Source organism: Thamnophis elegans, chromosome 7, assembly GCF_009769535.1.
Source record: "Thamnophis elegans isolate rThaEle1 chromosome 7, rThaEle1.pri, whole genome shotgun sequence".
NCBI classification, from domain to species: Eukaryota; Metazoa; Chordata; class Lepidosauria; order Squamata; family Colubridae; genus Thamnophis; species Thamnophis elegans.
Genome location: NC_045547.1, coordinates 71142254 through 71166863, shown reverse-complemented (window position 1 = coordinate 71166863; position 24610 = coordinate 71142254). Strand labels below are relative to the sequence as shown.

Genomic DNA, 24610 nt, shown 5'->3' with positions numbered 1-24610 from the left:
GGAGACACCTGGTATTTTTAAAAAATTTCTAGAACTGGGGGAAGTAGAAAGGTTTTCTTGAGAATTTGAATTCTGTCAGTTGTGGGCTAGATCCATGCTCCTACTGGGTCCTATGGGTGGCTAGGTGGGTGTGAGGAGGCAATCACTACTACTTTGAGAGAAGGGGTAGAGCTCTTATAGAGGCCTTCTATATTTATAACTTTCATCTTTGCTCCAACCTGCCGTACCCGAGGAAGATTGTTGAGAAAATATTGCAAAATCAGTGGCAGACAATCCTAGAGGAAATATGCTATCTGGATCATTTTGAGTCAGGATTCAGGCCCACTTATGGAACTAAAAGATTCTGTGACTTGGGTTTGCTTCTGGATTCTTAGTTTTAGCTGGTGTACCAGTTACAACCCTCTTTGTAACTCATACCATCATCTGATTTGACCGTTGCAACTTTTCTTACATAGGACTGTTTTTAGAGATGCCCCAGAAACTACAACTAATACTAATCGGAGCAGGGGTGGGTTCCAACTTATTTTACTGCCAGTTTGCTCAGGGACACACTTCAGGCATGTGCATGCTTGATACGCACTTAGGGCAGGCGGGCACTTGATGTGTGCTACATGTGCATGTGCAGAAGCAAAAAACAAGTTGGCGGCACCTATAGAACTAGTTCGGGCATGTGTCCGGCCGAGTTGTTACCTACTTAGCCGAACCGGCCCGAACCGGTAGGAACCCACCTTTGAATCAGAATCATGAAGACCTACAGGCAAGATAATTTCACTAATGTGGAATAACACCTATTTTGGAGAGCTTGAATTGGTTGCCAATAGACTTCTGCTCATTACCTTTGAAGCCTTATAGAAATCAGTACTAGGACATCTGCCCATCTAATCCAGTCCTTTAGAAAGGGCCTGTTGGAAACTCCTCCCCCATGAGGTTTATGTGATACAGGCTATATAATAGGCCGGGACAGTTCCCACTTTGTCTCCTCCTTGAAGGTACATGTAGCACCTACATTGTCAATATTCTAAAAACAAGCCCAGGCTGTATTGCTTTGGTGAGCCTCAGACCCTTGGAGTTCCGAGACATGGCATACTTCATCTATGTGATACCTTGGGGTTCTTTGACTATGCATCTTATTTGGGGAACTGTTATATTTTGCCTGGATTCCACTGGGATTAGGACAGGGATGGATTCCGGCTGCTGCTGCTACCACTGGTTCACTCAGGGAGGCGCTACGCATGCACAGTACTAAAAAAAGTGCTTCTGCGCATGCACAGAAACAAAAAACAAAATGGTGGCATGTACGGCGCCGCAGAGAGAACCAGTTCGGGGGCATGGCAGGCCGAGTTACTACCTACTCAGCCGAACTGGTTCAAACCAGTAGGAACCCATCTCTGGATTAGGGCATAAGCATCGTAAATAAGTAAATAAATAAGCCTTCGATTGCTTTTTTTTTTAAAGAGAACTTTTTTCTTATCTACCAAACTTCCAGAATTCCTGTTACCAACTCATCATGGTTTTTGTTTCATTAACATGGCTCAGTAAAAAAAAAAAAAAACCATTAGTATGAAACATATGATGTTTGGTTTCATCAAATTTTACGCTACTCAGAAGGCCAGCATTAAAAATAGTTATGGATTAAGAATAATTATGTGAATGTATATCTATAATCTGTATGTAAGAGAATAAATGACAGTAAAAATATAAAGCATAATATAGGTAAATAATATTTGGTCATAAGTAGCTAAGTTTAAATAAATAAAGAAATGTACATAAAAATGGATAACGAATAAGGAGGTTATGAATGAAAGATAGAAATATATAGTAGGAAAAACACTATGCAAAGAAACCGATTCGGAACTGCGGTATGATATACGATGGAAATTATTGTTCCTATGTTGTTTTTAAGTTATGTGTTTGTTTTTGTTGATGCGCTTATGTGTTTAAAATAATAAATAAATAAATAAATAAATAAATAATAAATAAATAATAAATAAATAATAAATAATAAATAATAAATAATAAATAATAAATAATAAATAATAAATAATAAATAATAAATAATAAATAATAATAATAAATAATAAATAATAAATAATAAATAATAATAATAAATAATAAATAATAAATAATAAATAATAAATAATAAATAATAAATAATAAATAATAAATAATAAATAATAAATAATAAATTAATAAATAAATAAATAAATAATAAATAAATAAATAAATAAATAAATAAATAAAAAATTGTTATGTAAAATTATTGTTTCACTTTTCTCTCATTTATTTACAAAGCTCTACTGGGCTATCTTTTAGTTTCTTAAAAATATGGAATAGATTATCATTTCTTTTCTTTCTTTAGACATCTTAATGCCGCCCATCAAACAGAAGGCTCGCTTTAAAATTAAAGATGCCAAGTGTCACTTAAGGCCTCGCAACAAAGAGAAGATTAAGGAAGTTGGAAAGCAGCAAACTCTTCTAGGTACAAGAGACTAATCATTAATCTTAATTTTTTTTTTTAAAGCCTAGTGAAACACTGCATTTTTTCTCAATTTGTTGTAAATTAACGTTTGCGGTTTTTCTTAATTCTGTTTTACAAGTTGTAGGAACTGCCCTAATTGCTTTCTTTTAATTCCCATTGCTAGTGATACAGTACTAGGAATATATTGCAGGTAGTCCTCAACTTACAATATTTGTTTAGCGACCATTCCAAGTTTTAACAGCATTGAAAAAAAGTGACATTTTTCTGGTCCAGTCAACTGTCTTGTTTTGTACATGCAGCAAAAGAAATTCCAAGGGCATTGTTTTTCCAAGCGTATAACTTTACTGTCAATTCCACATAGGTACAGAAAATGCAAATGCTAGTTCTGAAGTTTTTGCTCAAAAAAGCAGCTTAGTAAAGTCGCGTTTTTCCCACCAATTGGGCCACCCATTATCCACCAATCATATACAATCAGTTTGTTTTGGGAACAATCTGCACCTTTTGGAGATTTCCCAGCATTTGACCTTGAGGTGGTAGAAATTCTTTCAGGACATAGACGTTGCTCTTGAATTCCTCAATTCCCTCCCAGCTCTCTGTACATTCCAATTACTCCCTTCCACCCTCCCTATTTTCTGTTGTCTGGTTGAAAGCAGAGATGTATGAGAAGTCCACCATGACAGGTCTTCACACCTATGACCCCTGAAGCATCCCCATAATCACATCATCAAAATTCGGACACTTGGCAAGTAATATATTTAGAATGGTTGCCGTGTCCCAGGCATGGGTGGGATTGAAAAATTTTAGCAACCGCTTCTCTGCCCGATTGCTGGGTGGGCATAGCCATGTTGGGTGTGGCCTACTCAGCCTCCTGCACCAGGGTGGGGGAGGGCGTTTTCACCCTCTCCAGGCTCCAGAGGTTTTAGGCGAGCCTCCGGGAGGGTGAAAATGACCTCCCCTGGGCTCGGGAGACCCCTCCAGAGGCTGGAAATAGGTTCATTTCTGGACTTCCAGAACTTCCAGGATGCCCATTTTTTGCCCTCCCAGAGCCTCCACCCGGGCTTTGCACTTACTTGGCATCCAAAACGGGACGCGTGGAGATTCCTCGGAGGGGCGGAGCAGGGTGGGTGAAGTCAGCTAATCCTTGCAACTACTGGTTCGGCGAACCAGATGTAAGATTAGCATCTGGTTCACTCAAACCGGTCCGAACCAGCTGAATCCCAACCCTGGTCCCAGGGTCTTTTGATTGCCACTGGTGACCTCCCTGGATGGCTTCTGACAAGTGTAGTCAGTGGAGGAAGCCAGATTAGCTTAAAAACTGTGTGATTCACTTAACTGCAGTGATTCACTTAATAACCATGGCCAAAAGAAGTCATAAAATTGGGCTCAAATTACAACCACTTTGCTTAACAACAAAAATTCTGGTCCCAATTGTGGATATAAGTCAAGGACACTCTGTGCATAATCCAAAAGGGCTCAGTTAACCAACTGAGGCCTGTGTTTCAATTCTGAAGGGGGGAAAAGTTCAAACTCTGCAAAGAAAAAGGCTAATGAAATTGAGGGAGTGGGAAATGAATGAAAGGGAAGAAAATTAAGTGGATTGTTCATATATCAGGGCTACAATTTTGAAAAGCCTTTTTTTCCTGGTGTCAAATAAATGGGTAGCTCAGTCTAATTAAACCATGTGTTAGTATCTCTTGATATTCTAAAGGAACCATTAGGACATTAATCGGGGGTGGGCTACAATAGTATAGTTTTCTTAAAGTAACTGACATCTTTCAATAAATGGTTTTGGAGGGTTTCCCTAACCCTGATTCATAAAACATTAATAGTGCATGAAGATATTTTTAATATACCAACCATACTAAAACTAATGCAGCCGATGCCACTGAAATAACGCTACTACACAGCTTAATTTTTGTTGTTTCTGTTGTGCAAAGGAGGTCAGTTCCCCTGTGCAGACAATTGCCACATAACTTTTGTAAATCTCAAATGTGATTCCTCTAAGAAAAAACGCCGTGGGCGAAAATCCCCATCAAAAGAAGTATCCCATATCACGGCTGAGTTTGAAATGGAGATGAAGTCTGAAGAAGTCTCAGGTTAGTGAAATATGTTTGTGTTATTCCTTTGAGCCAATTTTAATGCTTAGAACTAATGCCACCTTCATGCATTTATAAAAACTTATTTACATTCCAATGGGCAGTCCAAAAATTCTTCAACATCCATATTATTAGATATTGATTAATCAGCATGATATATTTATTAATACGAGGGGTACACATACAATAGTGATGACAAATATTCCACAAATGTATGGCTTGTTCTCCAGAAGCTCTTCCAATGGATTTCTTTGATACTACTTGATGTGATCCCCCAAATGTAGCTTTTCTTAATTCCCACTATTCATTTTTTGGAGGGGAAATCAAAACTCCATACTGAAGCCAAGGTTAAACCTGACTCATATTCCTAGAAGTTTCTGCTACTGGGAATCTGTCTGTAGAAATAATTATCTGATTTGGTTTTGATAATAGTGGAATGCATGCATGCATGTATATAGTATGTATGTATCAGGGGTGGGTTCCTGCCAGTTCTAACCTCTTCTATAGAAGAGGTTCCACAAATCTACAGTGCCATTTAGAACCGGTTCCAGCTCCCTCCCCCCGCCCGTCCGCACATCATCAAGATGAAGAGCGAGAGGAGGAATTCTGGGAGTTGAAGTCCACAAGTCTTAAAGCTGTCAAGTTTGAACACCCCTTGGTTTTTTTTTCTAAAGGGTTAGGGGTGCAAGGGTCTTGTAACTTGACAGTTTTAAGACTTGCGTGCTTCAAATGTCAGAGTTTCTGAGCCAACATTTTGATTGCTAAGCAAGAGCGTTGTTAAGTGGCCATGCCCACCCGGTCACATGGCTGGCAAGCCACTCCCACAAAGCAGGCCACACCTACAGAAGAGGTTCTAAAAAATTTTGAAACCCACCACTGGTATGTATACATGTATGTATCAGAGATGGGATTCAGCCAGTTTGGACTGGTTCAGGTACATATGCATATGTGTGAGAGTACTGCCTAAAAATAACTGATAGTCATCAGATTCGTCTGCGTATAATAAATAGTCCCAAAGAAAAAGAAAAACAAACATATACCAAACCCTAAACTTTATAAGGTTATGATCTTACACAGAAGCGAGAGGTTGAGGTTAAGGAATTGAGTGTTGACCTAGAAAAAAGGCAGCTAGGGTGCAATAGGTGCATCTAGTTGAAAAAACAGGTCTAGAAATAGCATGCGGAAGTTGAATCTACTGAATCGGTAAAGAGATTTCTGTAGATTCTAGGTAATGAGTTAGCAAATCACAAGCAAGGTTTCTAAGGCTATGGAATTTCAACATACTGATTCAGATATCATAGGTGTAGCAGGCAAGATTGTCTAAGAAAGAATCCTGTATTAATTGAGATAAATTAATTCAATTATTGATATGAATGCCTTCCTTTTCTTGGAGGTGTCAGTGACTTCAGAAATGTATTTTACTCCAGACAAATTAGAGGAGCAACGAGGTAGCAAGGCGACTCTGAAAACTGTGTTCTCTCAATCGATTCTAACACTTCTATGTCTCCCTTTTAGACACTTGCAATGTTGACTGTTTGAGAAAAAGGATGGAGCAGAAACTACAGACAGCTATCAAAACCTTGAGAAAATCTATTAACAAGCAGCAATTTTACATTCAGTTTTCTGGGACAGAGTACGAAGTAGCTCAAAAGGCAGCTAAAATTGTCAGCGAAGGACATTCCTGCAGCACTGGGCAAGTGCAACAAGATGGGAAATGTGGTAAGATTCGAATTAAATGCTTTACTTCACAGGCCCAGAAAAACTGTTTTTCTCGTGAGAGGGTTTTCCAGATGTTTCTATTGCAGTTCTGATTAATATTTTTTTTCTAAACTTGGACTACCACAGGGGCCCTGGCACATGTGATTTTGAGGTAGCCACGCCCACCCTGGTCACGCCTATCCTAGCCACGGCCCCCTGCCCCCCTCCCAAGGTCAAATACAACCCTGATGCATCCCTTGATGAAATCAAGTTTGACACCCATGGCCAAGTTTCCAAATAGCATCCAAAAGTAAAACAGAGTCCAAGGCAAAGTATTGCTCAAAGTTCCCATTTATTAAGAGAGCCATGTTGGCACATCTGGGATAATCCGAAAGCTTTCTGGTTTTCCCCATCCAGTTGAAAGTTCAGGATCTTGCTCCCACGCCCACAAGTCCATCACATGGTCCAATCTCCCACTGCCATGCTGGTAGCTTCCAACCATCCAGTTCTGGCCAGGTGCAGAGACAAAGGATGACCTTGGCTTTCTAGAAAGGATTTTGTTATGGCTACATAGCATCTAACTCTGTACAATCCCCCCTCCCATTTTCCCGCGATAGAAAATACATAGTAGAATAATAGAAAGTGTGGCAGGCCAAAGATCCAAAAGAAGATGGCTGCAGGCCTGACAATTTACACATTTCAGGACTTGTTTTATGTATAGATGTAAAAATGTGTTCTTAATATTAGCAACGATGCTCTGTGGGGATTTAAAATATTACTCAAAGATTGCAAGATCTTATCTACTGTAAAGATGAACAAGGGTGTGATTAGTTTAAAGGGATGGTTGCCAGTGATCAGTAGTAGTATGAAGACACTGTGATAATGAAACAGTAATAAACATAGAATTGATTTTTATTTTCCCAGTTACCTGCAGTGTTGGCACCTATTATAGTGGAGAACATAATCAATGCATCCCTTGCTCACCGGGGACCTATCAAGACACGGAAGGTCAGCTCTCCTGTGAACCTTGTCCAGGGAATGATGGGCAAGGCATTGCGGGTGCACGAAGTGTGTTAGAATGTGGAGGCAAGTCGCATTTCATTTTCATAAATTTCATTCAGAAACTGGAGTGAAAAGTTATTTAAAAATAGAAAAAAAGGAGAAATATGAGGCTGTGACCAGAGCTGCAGATCTTTGTTTTGTATTGACTTGTGCCTGCTAAATGTTTTCTGGGATATGCATAAGTCTTGCGTAATCAGTTAACGTGAAGCACCAATCAGGTTACTCTGAACTAGGGATGGGTTCCGGATTCTTTTACTGCCGGTTCGCTCAGGGACACGCTTTGGGTGCGCATATGTTTTGGGGGCACGTGCATTTGGGGGGGCACTTCAAGGGCGTGCAAGCTTTGTGCATGCGCAGTAGTGAAAAAATTGCTTCTGCGCATGCTCAGAAGCAAAAAACAAGATGGCAGGGCCATAGGCACTGTCGATAGAACCAGTTCGGGGGCATGGGCAGCCGAGTTACTACCTACTCGTTCAAACCGGTCCGAACCGGTAGGAACCCACTTCTGCTCTGAATGTCCTAGAACAGGGGTGTCAAACTCGCAGCCTATGGGCCAGATGCATCACACCCTGGTCACGCCCACCCCCATTTTAGTGAAGGGGGAAAAACATTGTGATACATCACTTGATGACATGTCATTGCAAGATTGAAACCCCTGTCCTAGAATATATGGTAGTCCTCAACCTATATCCAATCACTTACCAACCATTTGACGTTACAACAGATTTCAAAGCTACATATGACCCTCCTCAAAGTTATGACTGCTTCAGCATTTCATTTCACAAATTTCATTCAGAAACTGGACTGGAACGTTAACTGAAAATAGGAAAAAGGAGAAATCTGAAGTTGTGACCTGAGTTGTAAATCATTGTTTTATATTGACTTGTGTGTTGTGCCTGCTATTCTCCAAAGCACCTGAGGGTAGGACAAGAAGCAATGGATAGAAACAAATCAAGGAGAGAAGCAACTTAGAATTAAGGAGAAATTTCCTGACAGTTAGAACAATTAATCAGTGTTGTGAATGCTTCAAGACTGGAAGTTTTTAGGAAGATGTGGGATAACCCATTCGTCTGAAGTGATGTAGGGTTTCCTGCCTAAGCAGGGGGTTGGACTAGAAGACCTCCAAGGCCCCTTCCAACTCTGTTATTCTGCATTTTATATTCTAAATGTTTCTTGGGATATGCTTAGATCCTGCATAATCGGTTCATGTGAAGCATCAATCGGATTACTCTGAAGGTCCTAGATTACTGTATATCTTATACGATAGTCCTCAACTTATATCTGATCGCTTACCAATTGAGTTACAACAAATTTCACAGCTGCTGACCACCCGTCCTCAAAGTTATGACTGCTGTGTGCATGCACAGTCATACACAAAGTCATGCAATCATATTTTGGGAGCTTGGTAACAGGCTCACATTTACCACCAGCTGTACTGTCCCACAATCACATGATTGCAACTTCCAAAGTCCTTTCTTGTTTTCTAGCAGAAAAAAAACAAAAAATAAAATAAAAATCCCACAGGAATCCCAGAGAGCAAATGCCACAGACACTGAGGTAACTGGCAAGCTGTGCCTTAGCTGTCTATAGAGGTTCTCAGTCATCCAGGTCATGGTTGTCCCAAGGGTGCTTTTTCAAGAGGCAACTGAACTTTCTGGCTTTTCTTTGAAGACATTTCGCTTCTCATCCAAGAAGCTTCTTCAGCTCTGAGAAGAAAAACCATAAAGTCCAGTTGTCTCTTGAAAAGCACCTTTGGGATTGTGCCTTAACTACTGTATTTTTTGGAGTATAAGACGCATTGGAGTATAAGATGCACCAAGGTTTTGAAGAGGCAATTTTTTTTAAAAAAAGGTTTTGCACTCTGCAAATCTCCCCAAAATGACCCATTTTTCGTAAAAACAGGCCTGGTTTTTTTCCCAAAAAAGTGAGGCATAAATAGCCCTTAGGAGACTTGTAGAGGGCTCCTGGGGGGTGGGGGGCCAAAAACGAGCTCATTTTTCATCAAAAAAAGGGCATGGATGGCCTTATGGAGGCTTAAAGAGTGCTCCTGGGGGCTCGGGGGGGCGGCAAAATTCAGCAAAAAATAGCCATTTTTTGCTCTTTTCTGCCCTCCCCAGCCCCCAGGAGCTCTCTGAAAGCCTCCTACAGGCTATGCACCAGTGGTGGGTTTCAAAAATTGTTGGAACCTACTCTGTGGGTGTGACCTCCTTTGTGGGAGTGGCTTGCCACCCATGTAACCGAATGGGAGTGGCTTGCCACCCATGTGATCGGATATGAAATAATGAATTAGTACTTAGGTCGGTCCAAGTAGCTATTCAGAAACTCTGGCATTGAAGCATGCAAGTCTTAAAGCTGTCAAGTTACAAGATCCTTGCCAGTGGTGGGTTTCAAAAAATTTTGGAACCTCTTCTGTAGATGTGGCCTGCTTTCCGGGTCCACTGGTGGAACCTCTTCTAACCGGTTCGGTAGATTTGACGAACCGGTTCTACCGAATAGGTGCGAACTGGTAGGAACCCACCTCTGCTATGCACAGCCATTTTGGTGAAGTGGGCAGTGTTTCAGGAGGCAAAAAATGCTGTATTCAGTATATAAGACGCACCCAGATTTTCAGCCTCTTTTGAGGGAAAAAGGTGCGTCTTATACTCTGAAAAATACGATATATTTATGTGTAAACCATAGATTTATTCCTTTTCTAGGGCAGTGTTCTCCTGGGCAGTTTTCTTTTGATGGTTTTAAACCTTGCAGACTGTGTCCACTTGGTACTTATCAATCTGAACCAGGAAGGACCCTCTGTTTCCCCTGTGGTGGAGGGCTGGGGACAAAATACGAGGGCGCAGTTTCATTTCAAGACTGTGAAACTAAAGGTAAGTTTATGTTCTGTCCTACCATGTATCATTAGGGCACCTCAAAATAAAATATAAGAATACCATAGAATGATGGTTCATCAAGTTTTTTTCAACTCATAGCAACCACACAAATAGATCTTCTCCATGATGTTGTATCCCTAACCTGTTCTTCCAAGTCTCACCACTAAGGAGTCCATCCCCCTCTTGCTGTTGGTCATCCTCTTCCTTCTCTTTCCTTCCATCATCAGAGCCTTATTGAAAGAACTGGGTCTTTGCATAATTCATCCAAAGTATGATAATTTAAGGCTGTTTTTTTATGCCTTCGGTGAGGATTTGGGTTGATTTGTAATAGAACCAGGGGTGGGATTCAGCCAGTTCGGACAGGTTGAGGCAAACAGGATGCTAATTTTACATTTGGTTCGCCAAACCAGTAGTTGCAAGGCCTCGCCCACCCCACTCCACCTCTCCCAAGAGTCTTCATCCAGCCCGTTTTAGATGCCAGGTAAGTGCAGGGCCTGCACAGAGGCTCTGGAAGGGCAAAAAATGGGCCTCCCAGAAATGGGCCCATTTCTAGCCTCCGGAGCCTGGAGGAGGCTGTTTTCACCCTGCCGGAGGCTCGAGAAAAGCCTCCAGAGTCTGGGGAGGGTGAATTTTTCCCCTCCCCCACTTCCATGGTGCAGGAGACTGAATAGGCCACACCCACCATGGCCACGCCCACCCAACAACGGGGCAGAGAAATGGCTGCTAAAAATTTTCAATCCCACCCCTGAATAGAATAGGTATTTTATTTACCTTAAAAAGTTGCAAATGCATCTTGGATAAGACTTTTTGCCTAGTGCCAGCCTGATGTGTTTCTTTTTTTCTCTCTTTCTATTCCTTTGACTTTGCGTACATTATAAAACAACCTGCCTCTCTTCTAAACAGTTCATTGCTCTCCCGGCCATTACTACAACTCTACAACCCACAGATGTATCAGGTGTCCTGTAGGAACTTACCAACCTGAATTTGGCCAGAATTATTGCATCACTTGCCCTGGAAATACAAGCACAGATTTTGATGGTTCCACCAACGTTACCCACTGTAAAAGTAAGTTTTCCCTATGATCAGCCTTACTTGCAATATTGCCTTGAATGCCCTGTGAGCAGGTTACTAAATGAGTTAATCTTAAACCTTATTGCCCATCTGTAAGCTACACTTGTACTATATAATTGAGTTGAATTTGAAAATATTACAGATGAAACTCAATGATTATTTGCTTGACCACTGTGTAAACATTATCAAAATGCAGAATTCACCCACCTCTAAACTCAGCCAGTCTAAAAACTGATTTATCCTTAGCAGTAGAGTAAGACAGTGGGGTGCGAAGGATTTCAGCCTCGGATCACATCAAGTAAACTGTTTTTGAGCATCGAGGCAATTTTCCCATACAAATCCTTCTTGCTTCTACGATAAAATTGAACGCCGCAGTGTCTCTCCAATGTGTTTTCACTTCCTTTAAAATCATATAAGGATTATAGAAACACTATCTTAGCAGTCTGTTCTCTGTGTTAGAAAGAAGAAATGCCTTCTTTAGCAAAGTAGATATCCTAAAGGTTCATGACTCTAGAAAGAGTGCAGAGAAAAGCAACAGAGATGTTAATGCCACTTTATAATGCCTTGGTAAGGCCACACTTGGAATATTACATCCAGGTTTTGTTGCCATGATGTAAAAAAGATGTTGAGACTCTAGAAAGAGTGCAGAGAAGAGTAAGAAAGATGATTAGGGGACTGGAGGCTGAAACATATGAAGAACAGTTTCAGGAATTGGATAAGTCTAGTGTAATGAAAAGAAGGAGCAGGGGTGACATGAAAGCAGTGTTCCAATATTTAAGGGGCTGCTACAAAAAAGAGAACCTATTTACCAAAGCACCAGAAGGAAGAAGCAGCATGACATGGAAACTAATCAAGCAGAGAAACAGCCTAAAATTAAGGAGAAATTTCCTGACAGTGAGAACAATTAACCAGTAGAACAGCTTGCCTTCAGAAGTTGTGGGTGCTTCATCACTAGATGTTTTTAAGAAGAGATTGGATAACCATTTGTCCAGAGTGGTGTAGTATCTCCTGCTTGAGCAGGGGGTTAAACTAGAAGTCCTCCAAGGTCCCTTTCAACTCTGTTATAGGAATGGCTGCATTAACCCTCTCTGTGATGCAAAGAAACATAACAACCTAGTGTATTATTTTATATTTTTTACTTGAGGAAGATGCTGGAGTTTAAACAGGCACAAACGACTGACATTGGTACATTTTTGTACATTAATAATATTTTTCTTTGGTTATTTATTGCTCATTCTCCCGGCCTTCCGTAAAGCCGTCAAGACCTGGCTGTTCCGGCAGGCCTGGGGCTGTTGATTGATATCCAGCCCTGCTTAGATGGAATGGATGATGTGGAATTTTAATATTTGTATTTTTTTATTTAAAATTTTAAATGTCTCTTTTGTCTTGCTGTGAGCCGCCCAGAGTCCCAAAGGAGTGGGCGGCATACAAATTTTATTAAACTCAAACTCATTTACAAGTATAATTATTTAGTTGTAATCTGTATATCATCCGCATTTAATTATTAGCTAAATTAGAAAAAAGTTTTACAGGCCAAGTGTGATTTCTGATGATCTGATGGACATACGCATGGACATATTCTTGGCAAGAAGATAGAACTTTTTTTGCCATGGCCTACTCCCAGGGTGGTTTGTCTAACTATAGCACTGGGATTTTTCCGAGACATCCCATCCAAGCATTAACCCAGCTTGACCCTGCTTAGCTTTTTTGAGACCAGCTGAGAACAGCCATTGCTGCTGTCTGCTGAAACAGGATGCAGCTATAAAATGATATCTCTTACATAGGGTACATAATAAAATATACATTTGCATGTATAACTTTACTCTTCCTTGGCAGAAGGAAGTAAACAGCGTTGATACCTAATCAACAGGGTTGGTTCTATGATGCTGTCACTCACATTAAATTAAGCTAATTCAGAGCAAGGGTTCACATATGCTTGCTAACCATAGCAAGCATGTGTAGTAGAGGGGAAATATGGGCTCACTATGAGGAAAGGAAAAAATCATATCTACTCTATAGATTTTCATTTTCTTCCCAAAATAGGAAGGGGGTTTTTTCCCAGGAAGAGGAAACATTCACAATCTATTTATCAAATTTGGCTTAGAGAAAGAAAGGAAGGGAAGGGAAGGAAGGAGAAAGAAAGAAAAAGAAAGAAAGAAACTTTTAAAAGGCAGCTTGATGCATCCCATCTGAACTGATGAAAGAGTTTTTACCATTTGAATCTTTACATACAAGAAGAGATTAGAGCTGTGCTACAGCTTGTATTTGGAAGCAAAAAAATGTGGATGCTTTAGAGAGCATAAATATAGCCCCCCATCATCATTCTTAGAAGCATCTTTGTCTTCCCTAAGAACTTAAGGAGCTACAAAGAGGAACAGTGTTTCTCCTCCCACCCATTTCAAAGCACAGCTAAAGGCAGCTATTCACTCCCAGGCTTACAGAACGTAGCACCATCAGATTTATAGTTAGATCAAGACCCCAAAGGAAAATCATCCAAAATGATATTCAAGAAGCAATGTTTTAATTTGCAAAATGATTTACTGTTGTATAGCTTCTTAAAGTAAAACCAATGAAGAAAATCCCTTTTGTAGAAACAGAGAAGTAAAACATGAGTAGGTTAGGACAGTCTGACTTCATCTCTTTCTCACTCCTGGTCCCCCTCTCTTTCTCTCTCTCTCTCTGTAGATCAACAATGTGGTGGAGAACTTGGAGACTATACAGGGTACATTGAATCCCCAAACTATCCAGGAGATTACCCAGCCAATGTCGAATGCACTTGGAATATAAGCCCACCTCCAAAGAGACGGATCCTCATTGTAGTCCCAGAGATCTTTCTCCCAATTGAAGATGAGTGTGGTGATGTTTTAGTAATGAGAAAAAGTGGTAAGCTTTGTCCCGAGAAAAGACTGTCCCTAATAGACTGTCATCTCAGAAGACAGTCACTGAATAATTTATCTGATTCAGAAGTGATGTTTATTTATGTAAAACTTCATAGTGTTGACTTAGCTCTTAGCATTTAGAAGCTACATCTGCAGGCAGAACCGACTCTAAATTCAACATCTGACAAAGATTTTGTCACATTTCCTATATAACACTTTCAGTAGTGACTAAATGCCTGGTGTTGGATAATGACCATGTTTTGTGTAGGATTGCAATATAATAATCACTTCTGGATCTCTTTTTTGCTTTCTACCATCCAATTTATTTCTACCTCCAAAACAATATTAAATGATATTATTTAATATTACTCAGAGTATAGACTAGCACAGGGGTCTCCAACCTTGGCAACTTTAAGCCTGGCGGACTTCAACTCTGGGAATTCTCGGCGTGAAGTCCTCCAGGCTTAAAGTTGTCAAGGTTGGAGACCCCTGGACTAACATAATCATGAGTCCAAACAAGATTTTCAAATGATTCCCTAACTTCTGCCAATGAAAGTTACCATATTTTTTGGGGTATAAGATGCACTCCCCCCACAAAAAAAGTGGGTGGAAATGTCTGTGCATCTTATACAACAAATGTTGCCAAAGCCCCACCCACCACCCACCCACCACCACCCACCCACCACCACCCAAAGCCCCACCCACCACCCGCCCACCAATCATTTTCAGTCTCCATGCTTCACGTTTTCAGCCTCCGCGCACTCCGTTTTAGACCTGTTCCAGGCTGCAGGGATTGCCACAGCACATCACGCTGATTGCTACCTCCATGCATTCTGTGCAGAGACTGAAAACACAACGCATGGGCGGCGATGTTCTGTAGTGATCCCCGAAGCCTGGAACAGGTCTAAAACTGAGCATGCGGGGGCCGAAAACATGATGCGCGGAGACCAAAAACGTAACACGTGGAGGTGGCAATGGGCTATGATGATCCTCGCTTCCTGGAACAGCTGATTGTGGGTATTCCAAGAGGCCGATCCAACTACCAATCAGCTGCTTGTGCTGAATCAGGCTGCAATAACATGTTGAAGCTGACCGGGCTGATTGATGTTTGCTGCAAAGAGGCTAGCCAGATTAATACCGATGGAAACTATGCAAACTAATTTGCATCTTATACTCCAAAGCATCTTATACTCCAAAAAATATGGTAATTTCATTAGATCAGTTGCAAGATAGTGGGATATACCAGTAGTTTGAATAATGGTCTTAACTCAGTGACAGAATACAAGTTTTACATAAGGGAGGTTCAGTGTTCAGTCCCCAGAAAAGCATGGCCACCGGATAATTAGGAAACATTTCTCTCTGAAAGACTACATAGAGATGTAGCAGGTCTTGCTAATCTTGGACTAGAGAGAATGCTAAATGTAGCACTTCACGTATCTTGGAAAATCAAATTTTATTTTTACAAAAATCTATATGTTTATTTTTTTATTTTTTTTAAGCTTCACCTACATCAATTACTACCTACGAAACCTGCCAAACCTATGAGAGACCCATAGCATTCACCTCCCGGTCACGGAAATTGTGGATTCAGTTCAAATCAAATGAAGGAAACAGTGGCAAAGGATTTCAAGTGCCCTATGTAACATACGACGGTAATATTTATGCCAGTATTGTTCTAATATACAGTAGGTGTATACATAAATAAGCCAAAATATTAATAGGTGTAATAGAGAAGAAGGGATATAAAATTTCCTGGTTTCTCCTTTTCCTTTAGCATTTTTAGAATCAGTATTGGTAATGATTTTCCATACAGGAATCAGAGGTGGTATTCAGCCGGTTAGGACAGATTCTCCTGAACCGGTAGTGGCTACCTGTGGGTGGGCCCGCATCGCCGCCCCCCTGCCACCCCCAGGCTCCAAAACATTCTATGTAGCCTCATTTTTGACGCTGTGCGCATGCATGCATGTCACGTGTACAAGCAAAGCGCATGTGCGGAAGGCCACATGAATTCACGGAAAGAATATATAATTACTGTTTACAAGTTATTTTACTTAAATACCCAGAAAGTACTCAGAAAGTATTTTTAATAGCTAAAAACCTATTTGGCTCCTTTTCCCTTGTTGTTTTACTGATGAAGGTTGATCATACAATTTTACAAACCATTTGTTATATGAAATGTTTAACCATGCTTAAAACTCAAGAGAGACTTAATCATATTTCTACCTAGAAAGGAGATCCCTTTATTCATGTTTTTTTAATTAAATGCAGTCATATTTATTTGTTTTATGCATTGAGGAGAAATATTAAAAATTTTCCTTTCCTCTTCAACATGCTCCAAAATTCAAAAGGACTTTGGAATTCTCTCTTCGTTTTTGTCTTCTTCACAATATAACATCCACAGGATTTGGTTAAGCGGAATATTAATTTTATATCCATTTGCAATCAACATTTGAAGCTGATTTGCAAATCCCAATTGATGACAATCTCAGCTGGGTTAAACTTTAATCAATATAGCTATATTAACCCCCCAATTTTTTTTTGTCAAACAGATTTCATTTATAAATTTGATTTTGTATAGAATCTGTGGAGAGTGTCTATTCACAGCCTATCTATACATCCACCATCCCTCCCTCTATTCCAGTGGTGAAATTCAAATTTACTACCGGTTCTGTGGACGTGGCTTGGTGGGCGTGGTAGGGGAAGGATACTGCAAAATCCCCATTCCCTCCCCACTCAGACAGAGGTGGTATTTGCCAGTTCTCCGAACTACTGAAAATTTCCGCTACCGGTTCTCCAGAAACTGTCAGAACCTGCTCTATTCCCTGTGACCTTTACATGCTCACAGAAAAAAAAAAGTAATAATCCAAAGAGAAGATAACCTATTATTTCTTTTGAGCATCAATCATACAATTGGTTTAGTCATCGTTGTTTTTTGGTCTGAAATAAGAACCGAGATATCTATATCTGCCCTTTTGGAGTAGCAGTGAGAGGGATTGTTTTTGTTAGTTTTTGTGAGTAATGAAGGAACTTTACCTCAAGCTGGTCAAAACCTGTGCAAAACCACCATTCGGCATTCACAGAATCAGTTTGATAGGGTAGTTTAGACTCTGGTCTAGAAATCAGGAGACTGTGAGAATTCTATGCATGAAACCGAACGGAGATTTTAAAAAAATTGTATAAAAATTTAAAAATAATTCACAGAGGAAAGCCTGACAGGGGACATATTTGAGAAACTTCCCAATTCTTTGAGATCAGAAACAGAAATCAGTTTCTCTTCTAAGATCTTCTATCTACATTTCAGGGGTGGGTTTCTCTCCCCGTTCCAACCAGTTCGGTTGGAACGGGGCCGGTGGCGTCCTCATGCACGCACGCAGTGCACACATGCTTATTAGTGTCTGTGCGATGCTCCAGCTGCTCCTGGAGGATCGCGCAGGCGCTGTATGCATCCTGCGCATGCATGGAAGCGCAGAACTCGTCAAAACCGGGTAAGAAACACGGGTGGGCGGGTGTACCCTTCGGCATTCCCGGAAGTTACTTACTTCCGGGTTCGCCGACCAACCGGTTCGCAGGGACCGCTGCGAACCGCCTGAAACCCACCCCTGCTACATATCCTGTAGTTCCTGGGATATTGTCCTAAAAGGCTGTTGGACTGCACCAGAGGTGGGTTCCTATCGGTTCGGACCAGTTCAGCCGAGTAGATAGTAACTCAGCCAGATACAACACTCCCTGAACTGCTTCTATCGGTCTATTCCTTCTTGTTATTTTCTTCTGCGCATGCGCAGAAGCAATTTTTAACTACTGCGCATGTGCGCATTGTGCACACACCCAAAGCACATGCATGCCTGAAGCACATCCCTGAGCCAACCAGCAGTAATAGAAGCCAGAACCCACCCCTGGACTGCACCTTGATGCCAAAATGGTGAGGGAGGGAAGCGCCATATACATTTAATAAATAAACAAAATACATTTAAATAAACAAAAAGCCTGTGTTTAAATTCGGGATCGCTTCAAAACATGTGGCTAATGTGCCTGGACATTGTTGCCAGGGGAAAAAAAATAATTGATTTGGTCCTTTTTCCATTCACTTTTCAGAGGACTATCAGCAGTTAATAGAAGACATTGTTCGCGATGGGCGTTTATATGCTTCAGAAAATCACCAAGAAATTTTAAAAGTAAGCTTTCCATACTTAGTCTTTCCTAGTGGCTTTTATTTAAGAGGTTGCAGAGTGCTTCTTAAAATTGGAAAATCCATTCTAAGGGGAAGGAAATCTTACCCAGTGAGGGAGGCAGGGTAGGAGGGCCAAATGGGAGGGCAGGAGAGCCATTGCAAAATTCTTTTTTTATTTTATTTATTTAGTTTGTCAAACATGTACAAAATAACAGGTATAAGTATAAACATGGATATGAACAAAGGAAATGAGTACAAATAAATGAGGACAGTAGGACAGGGATGGTTGGCACACTGGTGCGCTTATGCATTCCTCCTTTACAGACCTCTTAGGAATGGGGTGAGGTCCACGGTATACAATTTAAGGTTGAGCCTGTGGGGGTTTGAGGATGTAATTCCAAGCATTGACCACTCTGTTGCTGAAGTCATATTTTCTGCAATCAGGTTTGGAGTGATTTACCTTGAGTTTGTATCTATTGTTTGCTCGAGTATTATTGCGGTTGAAGCTGAAGTAGTCCTTGATAGGTAGGACGTTGTAGCAGATAATTTTGTGTACTATGCTTAGGTCAGACTGTAGGCGGCGTAGTTGCAGGTTGTCCAAGCCCAACATTTTGAGCCTGGTGGCATCAGGGATTCTATTGTGAGCAGAGGAGTGGGGGACTCTTCTTGTGAAATACAAGACCCGCTCAATCAATGTCCGATAAACAGTATGGATTCCAGGAAGACTAGCTGTATTCAAGAATTGGTCTGGCAAAGGTTTTGTATGCTTTTGATGTGCTTTTGCTGCTTCTGTCTCCCACAGGACAAGAAATTGATTAAAGCCCTATTTGATGTATTGGCACATCCTCAAAACTATTTCAAGTACACAGCACAAGAATCAAAGGAGATGTTTCCAAGGTCGTTTATAAAACTATTGCGGTCAAAAGTTTCCAGATTTCTACGACCATACAAATAACTTCTAGTGCTTTTCCAGGAACTTTTGTTTTATTTTTGGTTCTTTCGCATTCCAGTTAAATATTGTATTGGGTTTGACTGTAGAAACATTTTTGCTGATTTTAAGATTTCCTGCCCATCTTTATCTTAAATTGTATATTGAAGATAACTATTGTTTTATAATCTCCAATATTTGATGGGATTTTTTTTTCCACCTCAAAGAAAAGTAACTTGGAATTCCAGAGAACATGACTTTATTTTCAGTTTATCATAGAGAAGCATTTGTTTTAGAAAAGGAACCTTGTTTATCTACCACATAAAGAAGAAACCTGCTCTTCTTTTTGAAGAAACTACCTGCAAAGAAGAATTATTGATAGAAAAAGTATGTAGTATAAACGATACTTGGATTTTGAATTGCACTTGAACTTTATATGTGAAATTTTCAGAAGGGGAATCGAAACTTCATTGTTTTCCTTTTGGTGGTTTTATGGACACTTTTTTTTTTATAAACCAAAAAGAAGGTGGGGGTAAAATATAGCTGCCTTAACTTTTGTGTAATGGGTTAGGCAAGAAGAATCCTACAATCCATAGATTTCTTGCTCCAATATAACATTTTTAAAAGTCTTTTTTGAAAATGGAATGCAATGGTTGAATTAGACACATAATTGGTTTCTCTGCTAAATATTACACCAAGAAGGAAGGATCTTAAGGGGGGCGGGGGTGGTGGACACTAGTAGCTAGTTTTCTTGCTCTTGACTGAATATCTAAATATGTACAAAATCTAATAGGCATCTGTTTGTGAATACCAGGGCAACAGAAATATCACTCATATAATAATGTTTTTCAGAGGAATAAACCACAGCTCAGATGTTTGGTACAAGGTGTGATGAAGTGGGGTGAGAGATTAATGTTTTCCCTCCCTCCCTCCCTCCCTCTCCCTCCCTCCCTCTCTCTCTCGCTCTAAAAAGGACTAGGCTTTTTTAGACCTTGGGAAAGATAAATTATCTTGTCCTTTCATGTGTGCATTCATTGGTTGACGGCTTTTAATCCTTGCTCAATATGATCTGCTTATCATAATTGTTTTATTATGAATCCCTGAGTTGTGGAGGAGAAATACATTATCCTACTCTACTTCTTGGCATCAAAGCTGACTTCAATACCTGCTGTTGTTGGCATCTCTAACCATGGGCAGAGAATTTAACACGGTTTGATCAGGGAAGAAAATTGACAAGAATTGAAGATCCCAAGTTCTCTTCCATGTCCAAAGAACTAAGATAATGATTAAATTAGCCATAAAAGTAGTCTTCCTTCCTTCCAGCCTACTACCGTATTTCCCCGCGAATGAGACTCAACCAGAAAATAAACCCGAGCATGATTTTTCAGGATGCTCATAATATAAGCACTACCCCAAAATAAGCCCCAGTCAACCAGACAGAAGCATTTTAGTGCCATATTTCCCCTAAAATAAGACCTAACCAGAAACTAACCCTTAATGCATCTTTTGGAGCAAAAATTAATATAAGTCCTGGTCTTATTTCCAGGGAAACATGGTAGATGTTGTAATCAAAATGTTTTCAATAATAAGTCACCAGGCAAACATTGGGAGGAAGAACAGAACTACTCTTCTATGTCTAAACTAGTAAATTTTTGAACTTTTCATAGCACTCTGACACAGGGCTGTCTTAACACATGGGCCTGATGGGCATTTACCCGTGGGCCCCATGAGCATAGTGGCCCCATACTAATCTGTGTATGTTAACTCTTCAATGCACCTTGTTTCATATAAATACAGCAACATATTTATTACATTTTACTGCGTTTTCTAATTAATAAAATAGGTAAAGGTTCCCCTCGCACATATGTGCTAGTTGTTCCCGACTCTAGGGGGCGGTCCTCATCTCCGTTTCAAAGCCGAAGAGCCAGCACAGTCCAAAGATGTCTTTGAGGTCATGTGGCCGGCATGACTAAACGCTGAAGGCACATGGAACACTGTTATCTTCCCACCAATGGCAGTCCCTATTTTTCTACTTGCATTTTTATGTGCTTGCAAACTGCTAGGTTGGCAGAAAGTGGGAGAAGTAATGGGAGGTTACTCTGTTACACAGCGCTAGTGATTTGAACAACCAAACTGCCAACTTTCTGATTGACAAGCTCAGCATCTTAGCCACTGAGCCACCGCGTCCTGTATCTTTTTATTAATACTAACATGCAAATATGTTTAATTTTATTGACCATTTTCATTTTTAGTGTCCTGTCAGTAGTTGTCTTAGGGGCCCTACGTAGGGACCACTTTGCCTGGGACCCATAATGCTGTTAAGATGGCCCTGCTCTGACATAGACTTAGGAGCACTGAGAAACTACTCTTAACAGGAAAATACAGTAATTTCTTTCAAATAGCATTCTGCTTTAAAAGATAAACAATATTCAGAAGCAAAGAAAAAAGATGATTGTCCATTTTCTAGTATTATCACAGCTACATAGATTCACTGCTTTTTTATTCTTGGCCTCATAATTCAGAGCAGTGTTATTGTTCCCTGTTAGATTAAAGATTACTCCTTCTGACAAATCCATAAAATCTTTTTTTTTTAAAATCAGTAACAGGACGTTAGCATTTTAAATTATCCTAGCTACCTGGAAGTATCTAGATGAACTTAACTAAACACTAAGAAGGGTGGGATTTCTTTATAACTGGGAGATCAATAGAAAATCGTAGGCTGTAAGCTGAGAAATTAAGGAATGTTCTAAAACAATTGTTGCCATAAGAATTCGTAAATATATCCATGAAGTTATTTTAATAAGTTAAGCACACTCATAAAAACTTTAAGCTCAGTGAGTTGTTTGTTCCCAAAAAAATCTTACCAGGTTTTTTTTAAATATTGACCAAATCTAACATTTTATTTCTGATCATCTGCATCAGTGGTGAGATTTACTTACCTTTGCTACTGGTTCGCAAATGTGCATGCGCAGAAGGTCGTGCATTATGTCGGGGCGGGTGGGCAGAACCTCCAGCAGCTGCCTCTAGCGGTTCGCCCGAACCGGTAAAAACTAGCAGAATACCACCTCTGATCTGCATGTCATCCCCCTTGAAGAACTTCTAAATTTTTCTCTCAAGACTCCTGGGTGGTAGGTTAAGTTGACAGTTGCTCAGACTAATAATGTAGCAAATGTGGCAGAATAGCTAAACAGCGCTCTAACGCCAAATAAAGATCATATGCAAATACTGTCTGGAGAAATTCTCAACTCAAGTGTGATAAAGAAATAATTGTTATTCCAATTTGAATGACTTCAAATGAACATCTGTACATCTTTTTAATTTCATGTGAACCTAAGTGAGTTCGGTTCACCGACAAATGCGCGATAGACATATGCACGCCGACAAAACCGCAACGGACAAATGAGCGCCGTCAAAATTGCTAATTGATGTTCGACAATAGCGCGCCGACAAACGTGCGACGACAAAATCGCGTCATCAACAAACTATAGACAGCCCAGTGAGTGTGCTGGGCCTTTAACATAGTGGGACACGTATACATACATTATAACCCTACCTCTAACCCTAACCCTAACCCTATTTTTTTTTCAATGTTATTGTGCTTGTCATTGCACTTTTGTCGTCGCAATTTTATTGTCACGAATTTGTCGGCACGATTTTGACGTCGCGTTTTAATCGGTGCTATTTTGTCGGTGTGCATATGTCTATCGTGCAATTGTCGGGTCACAAGTGAATTCTGAGGATAAGATATTTAATGAATGATAAAAAAAATACTTCCTTACAAATAATGCCCCTTAGAATGCTTTTCAAAGCCCCCTTCCACCAATGGAAAATAAGTGCAATAGCACTTAGATCAATATGCTGCTTCATATTGCTTTTACAGCCCTCTCTAATCAGTTTACAGAGTCAGTTTATTGCCCCCAGCAATCCGAGTCCTCATTTTACCAACCTCAGAAGGATGGAAAGCTGAGTTAACCTTGAGCCACTCAGAATTGAACTCTTAGAGTGAGCAGTGAGTTAGCCCTGCAGTCCTGCATTCTAACCAGGGTTCAAATGCTACTGGTTTGGACCAATTCCCCCGAACCAGTAATAAAAAAAATGCTACCGGTTTGGGCGAATTGGTATTCCGACAATCCGCTGTGATGCACAATTTATATTAGCTAGAATTGTCAGATTTCCTACTTTCTAGCTAATCTAAGTCGTGCATCACTGCTAATTGTCAGAAATCGAAGGCCCTGCGCATGCACATGCTCACATTTGCGAACTGGTAGTGAAGGTAAGTTGATTTCACCCCTGATTCTAACCACTGTGCCACCATGGCTCCATACTGAAATCATGAAATTACTGCCTAACTCTAGTTCCAGTTCTGCTTGCTAATGGTGCTGAATGGTGCTATCAGGGTATATCATTTATTGCATTGGTGGCTAATTCCAGCCTATTTGGCAGGGAGAATGCCACTGAAAGAATGACAAGGGATTATGTGATCAGCGATCCAGGAGTCATGGTTCCATAACAAGTCGACGCTACTTATACAATGTACAACTGGTTCACCGACAAATGTGCGCCCGACAAATGCGCGCCATCAGCAAACAACACGAAAACAATGCAAAAACGTTAACAACCCTAACCCTAACCTAAAAACCCTAATTGCGCTTTAGTGGCCGCGCTTTCGACGTCGCGGTTTTGTCGCCGCGGTTTCATCGGCGGATATTTGTCATGCGCGCATTTGTCGGGTCACGTGTACAACTGACTTTCACACCAGTGAACAATATATACAGTGTGAATGGACAATATTTTGATTGAAACCTGAAGTCAGGATAGAACCAAATCCAAGGACCTTCAGAGAGCAGCTTCTAATTACTGACATGAGTGGTGACATGCCTAGTCTCCTGATTGCATAATGGAATCATTGAACACAACAGCAAACTGACTTGCGTTGTAAGTGTTTCCCTCAGGAAGAATATATCTGGATATTTTTTCATGAAACCTCAGCAAAATAGGAATCCTCTTGATTAATCTGTTCATTTTAATAGAGAAACTATTTCTTCTTTTGATTTAAAGACAATTATCAGGAGAATCAATGCTCTAGTAGGACCAGAAGAATTGTGCTATACTTTTCCATCAAATAACAGTGCTATCCAAAACGGTGAGAAAAGAAAATGTCAGCCTTTTAAGGTAGACAAAGTCAGCTTTGACAGTGAAATCAGCAGATTGTCAATAAGGGTGGGGGAGCCCTTATCATGCAACAGCCATCTTGAGAGGAAGTCAAATTTAGAAATATCCTCTTGCCCTTGTTTAAAAGACAGATCTTTTATCAGAATTGGTAAAATCGAGTCAAAAAACATTTTGGGTAAAACAGTCATTT

General features: G+C 40.3%; 1 protein-coding gene across 1 annotated transcript in view; it reads left to right on the top strand.

The window, feature by feature from the left end:
- Positions 1-20757, top strand: part of SCUBE1 (signal peptide, CUB domain and EGF like domain containing 1) — a 210808-nt gene extending 190051 nt beyond the window's left edge. The window contains exons 15-24 of the mRNA XM_032221864.1: positions 2360-2479; positions 4417-4575; positions 6091-6294; positions 7198-7359; positions 10032-10199; positions 11106-11267; positions 13959-14156; positions 15652-15804; positions 18245-18324; positions 19123-20757. Coding sequence (XP_032077755.1) covers positions 2360-2479; positions 4417-4575; positions 6091-6294; positions 7198-7359; positions 10032-10199; positions 11106-11267; positions 13959-14156; positions 15652-15804; positions 18245-18324; positions 19123-19275 — 1559 coding nt within the window. The 3' untranslated portion in view covers positions 19276-20757. The remainder of the gene's footprint in view (positions 1-2359; positions 2480-4416; positions 4576-6090; positions 6295-7197; positions 7360-10031; positions 10200-11105; positions 11268-13958; positions 14157-15651; positions 15805-18244; positions 18325-19122) is intronic.
- The last annotated feature ends 3853 nt before the right edge of the window (positions 20758-24610 follow it).